The sequence below is a fragment of the Lycorma delicatula genome, chromosome 4 (assembly GCF_047948215.1).
Source record: "Lycorma delicatula isolate Av1 chromosome 4, ASM4794821v1, whole genome shotgun sequence".
NCBI lineage: Eukaryota > Metazoa > Arthropoda > Insecta > Hemiptera > Fulgoridae > Lycorma > Lycorma delicatula.
Genome location: NC_134458.1, coordinates 22,975,298 through 22,988,320, shown reverse-complemented (window position 1 = coordinate 22,988,320; position 13,023 = coordinate 22,975,298). Strand labels below are relative to the sequence as shown.

Here is a 13,023-nt window from a genome sequence, read left to right as displayed (position 1 = left end):
ATTATTTCTCCAAATTTTATGGTAAAAGCACTTTGGAGGTTTCCCTCATCGTCAGTTAATTAAAATTTTTTAAAAAATTACACACTAAAAATTATTGTGTTTTGTAAAATATGTAGTCAAAAATTAATATAAAATAAAAACAACCTGTGGCTAGCCACACATACAATACTGCACTAATATTATATGAATTTTATTTAAATAATTTATACAAATGTGCAGCTATCTATGGCAGTTTTGACAAGAAAATCATTATCAAATTCTGTCTGCATATTAATCAAGTTGAACTTTTGTCTATATTTGTACGTATATTATTTTTCCAAAATGTCTAATTTTTTATTGTTATTATCACATTCTTTTGTAATTTAAATTATTTTTAGATTTGTACCATAGTAAAACTTATCTACGTAAATTACAGCAACAAATGCACTTAAGTAGAGAAAGTTTTTATAATTACTTTAAATAAAAAGTATTAAACAAATTTTTAAATATCAGTAATTCATTAAAACAAATATTCTCATAGATTTGACATAATTTAACTGACCAAAGCGTGTAACACATGTAGGCTATATACCATACTGGTATGTACTATTTGATTAAAAAAATTTATTAAAATGTAAATGGATTTTATTTAGGTTAATCCTTTAATTGATTCCTTTTTATTTAAAATTTAATTTTTTTGTATTTAACATCAGCTGGAAGTAACTCATCAGCTGGACCAGATCTAATGAAACTTTCTTTTCTTTTTTTTCCTGTTTAGCCTCCGGTAATTACCTTTCAGATAATACTTCAGAGGATGAATGAGGATAATATGTATTGAGTGTAAACAAAGCCTGTAGTCTTGTACATTCCCACTCCTGAGATGTATGGTTAATTGAAACCCAACCACCAAAGAACACCGGTATCCACAATCTAGTATTCAAATCTGTGTAAAAATAACTGACTTTACTAGGACTTGAACGCTGGAACTCTCGACTACCAAATCAGCTGATTTGGGAAGATGCGTTCACCACTAGACCAAGCCGGTGGGTAGATCTAATGAAACTAAAAACACTAATTTGTAGGTCTACAGCATTTTTGAAGATGGGGGAAAAAGTCTAAATGAAATTTTAATTTTGTTTTGCAAAGAATTCTATTCTGCAATAAAAAATATAGGTCCCTATTTAAAATAATTAAGTTGACTTTGAAATGACCTTATCAAGGATAGAATAGATAGTGAACGCATTTCCCCTTTAAAATGGAAAAACTTTAATAGGGAAGATTTTTTCCTAAAATGTGTAGTTTTTGAGATACACAAAGCAATTTTAAGCTGTCCCAGTTTAAATGGACCACCCCTAGTATATAAATACTATATAAATATTGCTTTCAACAAAAAAGCAATATTTAATTTAAAAGATAATTTAGAAGAAAATAAATGTATTGTACTTAAATCAAGCAAGATGGACTTGTACCTGTCCTCGATCCCACACGCATTCCCATGACCCCTCATTACTTGTTGCGCCATGTCTCCCTCGCCATCAGCGGTAGAGCACCGCACACAATATCCCCCCACTCAATGTCCATCGGTATATCCGGCAGCATAATCCAACAACAACATGAGCAAAGACACATAATACAATCATAAATTCCTAACCTAGCAAAGTACATTAACAACTACAAAAACAAAACACATTTCGACGCCTCTTTTGACATTGTACTTAAATCAGATAAAACAAACATGCCAGTTATTATGTTAATTGACAAATATAATTTAATGGAAAAATATATAGCTGAAAATAATTTTACACAAATAAAAGACCCAACTAATAAATTTATAAAGATTACAAAAAGTTTATTAACAAGCTATAAAGCAATTCTTAATTACAATAATAACATGAGGTTCACACTAGATTATATCCATTTAAACCATCTGTCCCCAAACTTACTGGTCTTTCTAAAATACATAAGCAAGGTAACCCAATATGTCCATTAATTAATTTCAAATCCACACCTTATTATTTTATTACTAAAATAATTGATAAAATACTCAGATATAAAATCAATTTATGAAATAAGTATAATGTAAAAAATGGGTATGATTTAGTTAACAAATTAAATAATTTAACAATAAATGAAAATACTAAAATGATAAGTTATGACGTAACCAACATTTACCTAATATATAGATCAAACTATTTGTATAATAAAAAATAAACTGAAAAATAATAATGAGGATCCAAAATTTATTGATAATATTATAAGCATCATTAGGAATATATGTCAACACATTTATTTAGAATATAATCATGTATTTTATACACAAGAGAATACTTTACCGATGGGATTTCATTTATCGGCTGTTATGTCTGAAATTTATTTACAAGAATTAGAAAATAAAATAGTTTATGGAATTACCCACATACACAAAGTTCAATTACGGGTTCGTTACGTTGATGATATTTTGTAATCTATGAGCCTGTTATAAATGATGAATAATGAAATCTATGAGCCTGTTATAATAATAATCTATGAGCCTGTTATAATTTTGAAAAATACTTAATTCATATCATATTAGTTTAAAATTTACGTTTTGAAACAGATAAATGCAGAAAAATAAGTTTTTTAGATGTTAACATAGAAATTTATAAAAGTAATAAAATTATAATGTCCATAAAAAACCAACAGCAAGTAAAATAACTGCTAACAGAAGATCGAATCAGCCTTGGGCACACAAAATTAATATGTTTACAAACATGCTGAATAGAGCGATACATTACACACAGAATAACGAAAAATTAAATACAGAAATAAATATTATAAAAAGTATTGCAGTAAAAAATGGATATAGCACCTCATTAATTGATAATATTTATAAAAAATAAAAACTGAAATCTAGTAATGCAACCCTCCTCTATGAATCATGAGACCTTGCCGTTGGTGAGGGAGCTTGAGTGCTCAGGGATACAGAGTAGCTGGACCGAAGGTGCAACCATATCGGAGAGGTATCTGTTGAGAGCCAGACTAAGGAATGATTCCTGAAAGAGGGCAGCAGCTCTTTCAGTAGTTGTTAGGGGCGTAAGTCACAATGACTTAAACGGCCATATCAACATCACTCAGTCCTCTGAGTACTGCGCAGCTGAAAGCAATGGAAAACTACAGCTGTTTTTTTTTCCAAGAAAATGTGGCTCTGCATTTTCAAAAGCAATAATGGAGGCGCCTTCCTTGGTAAAATATTCCGGAGGTAAAATAGTCCCCCGTTCGGATCTCCGGGTGGGGACTACTAAGGAAGGGGTCACCAGAAAAGTAAAAAATAACATTCTACGAGTCGGAGCGTGGAATGTTAGAAGCTTAAAAAAGGTTGGTAGGCTAGAGAATTTAAAAAGGGAAATGGATAGGGTAAACGTGGATATAGTAGGAATTAGTGAGGTTCGGTGGGAAGAGGAAGGCGACTTTTGGTCAGGTGATTTTAGAGTAATTAACTCAGCGTCAAATAATGGGCAGGCAGGAGTAGGTTTCGTGATGAACAAGAAAATAGGGAGGAGAGTGGAGTATTTCAAGCCGCATAGCGATAGAGTCATTGTAATAAGGATAAATTCAAAACCTAAACCGACAACGATTGTTAACGTCTATATGCCTACAAGCGCCCATGATGATGATGAGGTAGAATGTGTATACAAAGAGATTGATGAAGCAATTAAACACGTAAAAGGAGATGAAAATTTAATAATAGTTGGTTGGAGATTGGAATGCAAGCATTGGAAAAGGCAAGGAAGGAAATATAGTGGGTGAATACGGGCTGGGCAAAAGGAATGAAAGAGGGGACCGACTTATAGAGTTTTGCACGAAGTATAATTTAGTAATTGCCAACACCCAATTTAAAAATCATAATAGAAGAATATACACTTTGAAAAAGCCAGGCGATACTGCAAGGTATCAGATAGATTATATCATGGTTAAGCAAAGATTTAGAAATCAACTCGTGGACTGCAAAACTTACCCTGGAGCAGACATTGATAGCGACCATAATTTGGTGATAATGAAATGTAGATTGGGGTTTAAAAACCTGAAGAAAGGTGTCAGATGAATCGGTGGAATTTAGAGAAGCTTGAGGAAGAGGAGGTAAAGAAGATTTTTGAGGAGGACATCGCAAGAGGTCTGAGTAAAAAAGATAAGGTAGAAAATGTAGAAGAAGAATGGGAGAATGTTAAAAAGGAAATTCTTAAATCAGCAGAAGCAAACTTAGGCGGAATAAAGAGAACTGGTAGAAAACCTTGGGTTTCAGATGATATATTGCAGCTGATGAATGAACGTAGAAAATATAAGAATGCTAGTGATGAAGAAAGTAAAAGGAACTATCGGCAATTAAGAAATGCTATAAACAGGAAGTGCAAACTGGCGAAAGAAGAGTGGATTAAAGAAAAGTGTTCAGAAGTGGAAAGAGAAATGAACATTGGTAAAATAGACGGAGCATACAGGAAAGTTAAGGAAAATTTTGGGGTACATAAATTAAAATCTAATAATGTGTTAAACAAAGATGGTACACCTATATATAATACGAAAGGTAAAGTCGATAGATGGGTGGAATATATTGAAGAGTTATACGGAGGAAATGAATTAGAAAATGGTTTTATAGAGGAAGAAGAGGAAGTTGAGGAGGATGAAATGGGAGAAACAATACTGAGATCTGAATTTAAGAGAGCATTAAAAGATTTAAATGGCAGAAAGGCTCCTGGAATAGACGGAATACCTGTAGAATTACTGCGCAGTGCAGGGGAGGAGGCGATTGATAGATTATACAAACTGGTGTGTAATATTTATGAAAAAGGGGAATTTCCGTCAGACTTCAAAAAAAGTGTTATAGTAATGATACCAAAGAAATCAGGGGCAGATAAATGTGAAGAATACAGAACAATTAGTTTAACTAGTCATGCATCAAAAATCTTAACTAGAATTCTATATAGAAGAATTGAGAGGAGAGTGGAGGAAGTGTTAGGAGAACACCAATTTGGTTTCAGGAAAAGTATAGGGACAAGGGAAGCAATTTTAGGCCTCAGATTAATAGTAGAAGGAAGATTAAAGAAAAACAAACCAACATACTTGGCGTTTATAGACCTAGAAAAGGCATTCGATAACGTAGACTGGAATAAAATGTTCAGCATTTTAAAAAAATTAGGGTTCAAATACAGAGATAGAAGAACAATTGCTAACATGTACAGGAACCAAACAGCAACAGTAGCAATTGAAGAACATAAGAAAGAAGCCATAATAAGAAAGGGAGTCCGACAAGGATGTTCTCTATCTCCGTTACTTTTTAATCTTTACATGGAACTAGCAGTTAATGATGTTAAAGAACAATTTAGATTCGGAGTAACAGTACAAGGTGAAAAGATAAAGATGCTACGATTTGCTGATGATATAGTAATTCTAGCCGAGAATAAAAAGGATTTAGAAGAAACAATGAACGGCATAGATGAAGTCCTACGCAAGAACTATCGCATGAAAATAAACAAGAACAAAATAAAAGTAATGAAATGTAGTAGAAATAACGAAGATGGACCACTGAATGTGAAAATAGGAGGAGAAAAGATTATGGAGGTAGAAGAATTTTGTTATTTGGGAAGTAGAATTACTAAAGATGGACGAAGCACGAGCGATATAAAATGCCGAATAGCACAAGCTAAACGAGCCTTCAGTAAGAAATATAAGTTGTTTACATCAAAAATTAATTTAAATGTCAGGAAAAGATTTTTGAAAGTGTATGTTTGGAGTGTCGCTTTATATGGAAGTGAAACTTGGACAATCGGAGTATCTGAGAAGAAAAGATTAGAAGCTTTTGAAATGTGGTGCTATAGGAGAATGTTAAAAATCAGATGGGTGGATAAAGTGACAAATGAGGAGGTATTGCAGCAAATAGATGAAGAAAGAAGCATTTGGAAAAATATAGTTAAAAGAAGAGACAGACTTATAGGCCACATACTAAGGCACCCTGGAATAGTCGCTTTAATTTTGGAAGGACAGGTAGAAGGGAAAAATTGTGTAGGTAGGCCACGTTTGGAATATGTAAAACAAATTGTTAGGGATGTAGGATGTAGAGGGTATACTGAAATGAAACGACTAGCACTAAATAGGGAATCTTGGAGAGCTGCATCAAACCAGTCAAATGACTGAAGACAAAAACAAAAACAAGTAATGCAACAATGTTGAAACGTGTAAATAATAAAAGTATTGATGAAAATATTTATATAAAATATTCCTTTACTAATAATATTATTTAAAATTTTATTATGAAATATATAAACCAGCACATAAACCATACAATCATATAATAAAACATTTGAAGCTCCATAATTATAGTAATGATCTAATGATTTGTGTGGTGTCTATAAAATAACATGTAATGATTGTAATAAAAATTATTTTTGGAAAACTAATAGATAATTGAGGGCAAGATTTGCAGAACAGTAGATTTTATAAAAACAATAGTTAGGTTTCTCTAATCTTGCTGACCGTTTAATAGTTAACAAACATTCCATCACCGACTTAGGTACAAATTTAAAAATAATTGAAATTACAAAAAAATGTGATAATAACAATAACAAATTAGACATTTTGGAAAAATATTATATATACAAATATAGAGAAAAATTCAACTTGATTAATATGCAGACAGAGTTTGATAGTGATTTTCTTATCAAAACCGCCATAGATAACAGCATATTTGTATAAATTATTAAATAAAATTCATTTAATATTAGTACAGTACTGTATGTGTGGCTGGCTGGCTACAAACTATGTTTTTATTTTATTTTAATTTTTGACTACATATTTTACAATAAGTGATAATTTAGTGTGTAATTTTTTTTAAATTTTGATTAACTGACGATGAGAGAAACCATCCAAAGCGCTTTTAACGTAAAATTTTGAGAAACAATAAGATGAAGTGAAAAACATTGTTAGATTCTGTACTGCTGGTGGAAAGCTAGGTTTTACTTTTGGTTGATATACACGTACATCTGCATCAAAAGTAGCTCGTCTCTTTGGAAGATTTTGTCACAACTTTCTCACTTTTAATGTTCATCTTGAGACCTCTTCATTTGATACTTCACAACTCCTCTGATTTTCACCCTCCTCCTGTATCATCACATTTCAAAGGCCTGTGTTCTTTTCCTGCTGTCTTTGTTTCATTATTATTTAGTGCTACATCCGATGTAAAAATTTTAAAGACTGCTCTATAATTCTTAAATCTATATTTGAGTAGCAGACTTCTCCATTTCTGCAGGAGAGTTCTCTTTGCTTTCATCAGTCTGCTTTTGACATCTTCATTACTTCATCCCTCCTTTTAATTGTACTCACTAAATAGCAGAATCCTGTAACTTCTGATATGTTATATTAATCCCTCATTATTCTCATTTCTATTACATTTCATTAAATTTATTTTTTTCTCATTATTTTCAAAGTAAAATTCTCTTCCACCGATAAATCTATACCATTCAATATTTCTTTTTTTCAATAAAAAAGAACAATGTCATCAGCGAATCTTAACTCTAATTTTCACCCTTGGATTATTATTCTGTTCTCAAATTTTGCCTTTTAGTTCTTGAATTACTTCTTCTGTATAACCATCCTTGTTTCATTCTTTTCTGAATCAGATCTTGCTTTTCTTCATTGCCTGTTCTTATATCTGCTACCAGATTTTAATACAGATTTTATATAAACCTTTATTTGCATTTCAGTCTGATTTTCCATAAAATGTTGAACATTTTGTTCCATTCTACATTACCAAACTCCATCTGCACATCTATGAAAGATGGCTTTATTCTCCCTTCTAAGATTAATCTAAAGAGGATTATACTATAATTCCTTAACCAAAGGTTTTGTTTATTTTTCTACCTTACCTCATTAATTCGTATCATATCTAGCTCTAACCTATCTACTTTCACAAAGTAGATATACCTAAAAGTGATAGACTTTAAATTATTTAGCCTAACACTCTTACTTTAAATTTTTAGCACTTCTTACACTATAGCTCAAAGAACACTTTTTTTATACTTCCTGAATACCTTTATAATCTCTTTCTCCTCTTGAGGAGTCCTCACTTGGAGATGCAGTTAGGAGACTAATTTTTCTTTCAGAATACTTTACCAAGAAGATGCCATCATATTTATTTTAAAAAAGGAATGTGCTGTTTTTTTTTTTGTCTAAAAAAAAATACAGCTGTAGTTTTCCATTACTTTATGTTAGACAATACTTAGTAAAGACTATAATAAAAACTGAATTATAAAAATTAAAAAAACACTACTGCCAAAAAATAAGAAAAGTAAATAAAAATTGAATTAAAAAAACGACAATAAATTGAACTAAAAAAAAAAAAGACAAGCTATGGAAATTAAGGAATAAACGTCGTTATGCAGTATTTAATTAAATAAAATAATGAGTGACCGATCAACTTTCAGACAATTTTAATTTGTTTAAATATATTTTTCATGTTGTAGAAATAGCAGGCATGTTTAAGGTTGTTTAATGATTAACCCTTTGCGCTCGTTTAGTCCCTTTAACAAAGTGTCTCAGGAGTTGTATGGCCACTGTGAGTGGCCCCGGAATTTTCTCTACCAGCTTGGATTTTTTCACAGTCACATACCTCCCTGCTTGTATGGCCACTAGGAGTGGCCCGAACAAAATCCCATGAACATTTGCACGGCCAATGTGAGTGGCTGTGACATTTGTATGCTATTTCAATATAAATATCGTTTTACACTGCTTTTCACATCCTTTCATCACTAGAACCTGTTAAAACAAAGGATTGTTTTGTATGCAGTAACAGAAGTGCTAGTGGGGCAAGGAAACGTACCAGATATATGTGAAAAAATGTGCACTGCACAACCTGGATTGTGTATTGGACAGCGCTTCAAACAGTACCACACACTCAAAAGACTCAAGGAATAAAACACTAAACAAACACTTGTTTTATAAATTTTCTGTTTTTTATTCATTTTTATAATATTCTGTTTATTATTCAAATTGTTCTTCATGAAATATAATTTTTTCTCTTCGGCCTCATAACATAAAGCAATTCTAAACTCATTATCTGTATTTTACCCTGTCAATAAATCAAAACTATTATTATTATTCAACTTCTGTTTTTGTATTTACCTTTATTCATATAATATTAACATAATGTTTTTGTGAGGCCTAATAAATTACGCAATACTATGTTTATTTATTTTAAGATTGTAAATAAAAAAGAGCATGTTTAAAAAACTATCGTGTTTCTTCTTCTGTAAATGCTCTTTATTTCAGATAATAGTCGAGAAAATAATTCCAAGTTATTGACAGCTGGTGGTTGATATGGCAGCCGAGCAGCGGCAGACAAGCAAGCAGCCACTCACAGTGGCCATACAACCTGAGAGAACTATGCACATGGAACATATTACAAGTTGTTCGGGAATGGTGGTGGCCTTTTAAATGCAAAGGGTTAAGTTCTCACCAAGTCTTACATAGACAAGAAAATTTTGTCCAACAAAAATTTTTAAATGCAGTCAGGGACTCTTTAATACAGGATAATTACTATTCAGAGCCCCCCTCCCCTACCAGCTGCACTTTAATAATTTTGTTGAAGGACAAAATTTTATTTTATGATAAGGATGATAAATACAGACAAACGGGAGATTGCTTTATCTTTACCTCATCCTCACCGTACCCACCCCACCATTTGATCAGTTTCTCCTCTCTTGATGTTCAAATTGCGTTAAATGTAATTCTTTATATGATTTGCAATTTTACTTTACTCTTTACACTTCAAAAATATATTCCACTCATAACATTTAATAAAAATATCCTCAACCCATGATTTAGCTGGACAAAACTTACGTGAATTAAAATCATTCCAGAAATTATATGTGGCAGAATAGTACAAGCAGTGATGGTCTTCAGCTTCCAATCAATAAAGGAACTCAATTAATTATCTGCCTTGATGGATCTTCTAAGCATGGATTTGTACGGAATGCCAACCAAATTAACCTTTCAATTAAAGTGCAAAGAAGATTACCATCAGGAGAATAAATGAAGTTTAGAAAGATGTTTATAAATCTGCTGTTTGGAAGAAGTTTGTGTAAGAGCACAGTTTTGAAGAAGGCTGTGTAATTGTTATGGAAATGTAAGTTACTATTCTGTGCTCCTGGATAAGATTCTGACAAGGAAAACATCAAGAAATTATAGTCTGATTAAATGAACATAAAATATAGCATGATCCTTATCATACAGTCTCAGAGCTCCTGGCAGTAGTCAAATAGCACCAGCTGAATTATCAAATATAAGAAATGGCTAAAATAACAACACATGGGATTTGAAGTAGTCGGGCTACCTTCCGACCTCTGCAGATATAATCTTATAATCCCTAATTTGGACTCAAGTAAAGGAAGAGGTAGCAGAGAAAAATAATATTTTTAAACTGGATAATGGCAGGAAATTATTTAAGGATGCTTTAAAACAAATAATGGTAGACTAAAAGAAATGTATCAAACTTTTGAAAAATTACTAGGATAATATTTTATCAGTGAAGGTTTACAAGATTATACTAAACAATAATATTTGTTTAAATTATGTGACTGCTCAATGTAGTCATATAAATTTAACACTGGCTGAATGTAGGTTCTAAAAACAACTTGAAATTGAATTATTTTTATTAAATCTTTAAAACAAAGATATATGAAAAAATAAATATTGTTGGGTAAACAAGAAGTGTTTTTATCTGTTCAACTATAAATAAATGGCCAGGGTAATTCTTGTTTTAAGCATGTGTTCTTTATTTATTATTTTATAATAAAATTAAAGTACTGTTTCTTAAAATAAAATAATTATTTGATTTTACTTGAACAACATTACTAGCTTGATTTTTCTGTAAAAAAAAATGTTTTTTTTTTTAAATAAAAAGAATTATTATTTCATATTAACAAACTGTATTTACACCTTATGATTGTTAACATGTTTTTAATTTAACAATACTCTTCATTATCATAAAAAAAGAAATTTGAGAATTCATATCTACTGTAAAATATATATACAAATGCAGTAAATAAATAACTTTTAATATAATAACAGTATACTACTTGTTATGCTATACAACTCCCAGGGAACGGTGATTGGTTTTCCGTCTGCAGGAATTCAAACGGTGGCAATCAGAATCGATAATAGATATGTTTGGACTGATTTGAGTCGATTGACTATATTCTAGTGTTATAGATCCCCTAATACTGGAGTGGAAGAATTTTATAAGTTTCCTGGATGGACTTTGTGAAGAGATTATTAGACATAAGCGGAGAAATTTATTAATAGTAGCGGATTTTAATGCAAAATGCCCAGATTTTGCAGGAAATGTTGATAGCATTAGAGGATAGCGCTTAAGAGACGGGGTCAGTATGTTAGGTTTGACCTACATAAATAGAGAAGGTGAGACACGTTCCGGAAAGGAAACTCGATCTGCGGTCGACCTAACATTCGTCTCAGAAGATCATGTTGGAGGATATTTCGGTTGGCCAATGCTGGAAGAAGATTCATTGTTTGATCATTTGTTTGTGGTCTTTGAAAGTAGACAGCCGAGCGCCCCAATTTAGGAAGTGGTCTCCCGAAGTGACTCTGTTCGTTTCAGTGAGAGAAAAAGACCTAGAATGACTGAGATGGTAATTCCGGAGGAAATACTGGACATAAAACATGAAGAATGCGAGAAGTCCGGTATTTTGTTTAATCGACACAATTCTAAGCACGCATATTGGTGGAATGAGGAGATTGGTTTGCATGGCATTTCTCCCGCCACCACCCCATTTGGTTGCTCTAAAGTATAAGACCCAATGTCTATGTCACAAACGGCTACTGAGCCTGGAAACAGTTTAGCGACCAGTGTCCTAACCAGCTCCTAGAGCTAACCTAAAAGCGTGAGCGGAATAAGCGTGGTATCATACATCACTCGCTTACGTGTCCCACCACCCACTTGTCATATACCACTAAAATGGGTAGACGCCCCCCCCGTCAACTACTTAAACATATATGACTATCAATATATAAATTTACATCGTCAAAGACAGCAATTCGGTGCCACGCCTAGAACACTGAATACCAGCAAGTACCTGTCCACAATTAAAGCGCTTGGAGCCTTAATCTGGCTGATAGCCAGCCATTTCTCTTGGTTAGCTTCCTACAGCAGCGCGGTAGGAACCTTTTTCCTTAGGCAAACTACTGATGTTAGTTGAACAAAGCAGCCACATCAAAGAACGCCCACATGGTCCGACAATGTGGCTCACGCCACATTGACTCGCCGCTTATGAGTGGTCAATTTCCTCATGACCACTAAGTTCCAAGGTGGCCTGAGTTCTTGCTCCCCAAAGAGCTGGGCAGTCGAACATCATGTGTTCGTTCGACTGGACCTCCCCACAGACGCACTGCTCATCAGCTGCTACGCGGCGAAACAATTATTAGTTTAAATTTACATGGTTGGAGAGCACTCAGGCTCTCGCTGTCCTTAAAAACGAAGGAGAGGAATACCATTCCCCCAAATCCTGTACAAACTTATACAAGGATCTTCCCTTAGTTGTGACGTGCCATTTTTGCTGCCATTCTTCCATCGCGAAGCTGTAAAGCCTCCTCCGCAGGCGGGACATGGGCAACTGTTTGCCCATGTTGCCTATGCCAAATTTAGAACTGGTGCATTGAAATCACCGTTCCTCTCCAATACAGAGTCGGCATCCTGAAAACCTCGGCCCCCTGCCTCTTCGCAATTTCCACATGGCCGCCCGATCTTTCACCACTAAATCGATTGGGAGAGCCTTTCCCAAAACGGTGTTATTCTGGTAGGAAGTTGTTTTAAAAACATCAGTGCGTACAATTAAGGCTCTGTGCTGGACACTCCTTAAATTTTGAATAAGTGCTCGATTTCTATCAAACCTATGAGCCGAAACGGACGCCGCGTAGATCATACTTTCGAAGACACCTAGGTACACCGTGTACAAATGACGGCCCGACAGCCCGTAATCCTTTCTAGCAATTCTCCTAAGCTTG

At 33.2% G+C, this 13,023-nt stretch overlaps 1 protein-coding gene across 7 annotated transcripts in view; it reads left to right on the top strand.

Annotated features, from left to right (window-relative positions):
• Window positions 1-13,023, top strand: part of LOC142323195 (Fanconi anemia group J protein-like) — a 428,180-nt gene that overhangs the window by 402,630 nt on the left and 12,527 nt on the right. Inside the window, exon 18 of one of the 7 annotated variants that reach the window (XM_075362516.1) lies at window positions 9,864-10,694. The exons of 5 other annotated variants lie outside the window; for them this stretch is intronic. In XM_075362516.1, coding sequence (XP_075218631.1) covers window positions 9,864-9,884 — 21 coding nt within the window. In that variant the 3' untranslated portion in view covers window positions 9,885-10,694. Of the gene's footprint in view, window positions 1-9,273; window positions 9,424-9,863; window positions 10,695-13,023 lie in introns of those variants that run through there. One more of the 7 variants, XM_075362515.1, reaches the window with a different exon arrangement.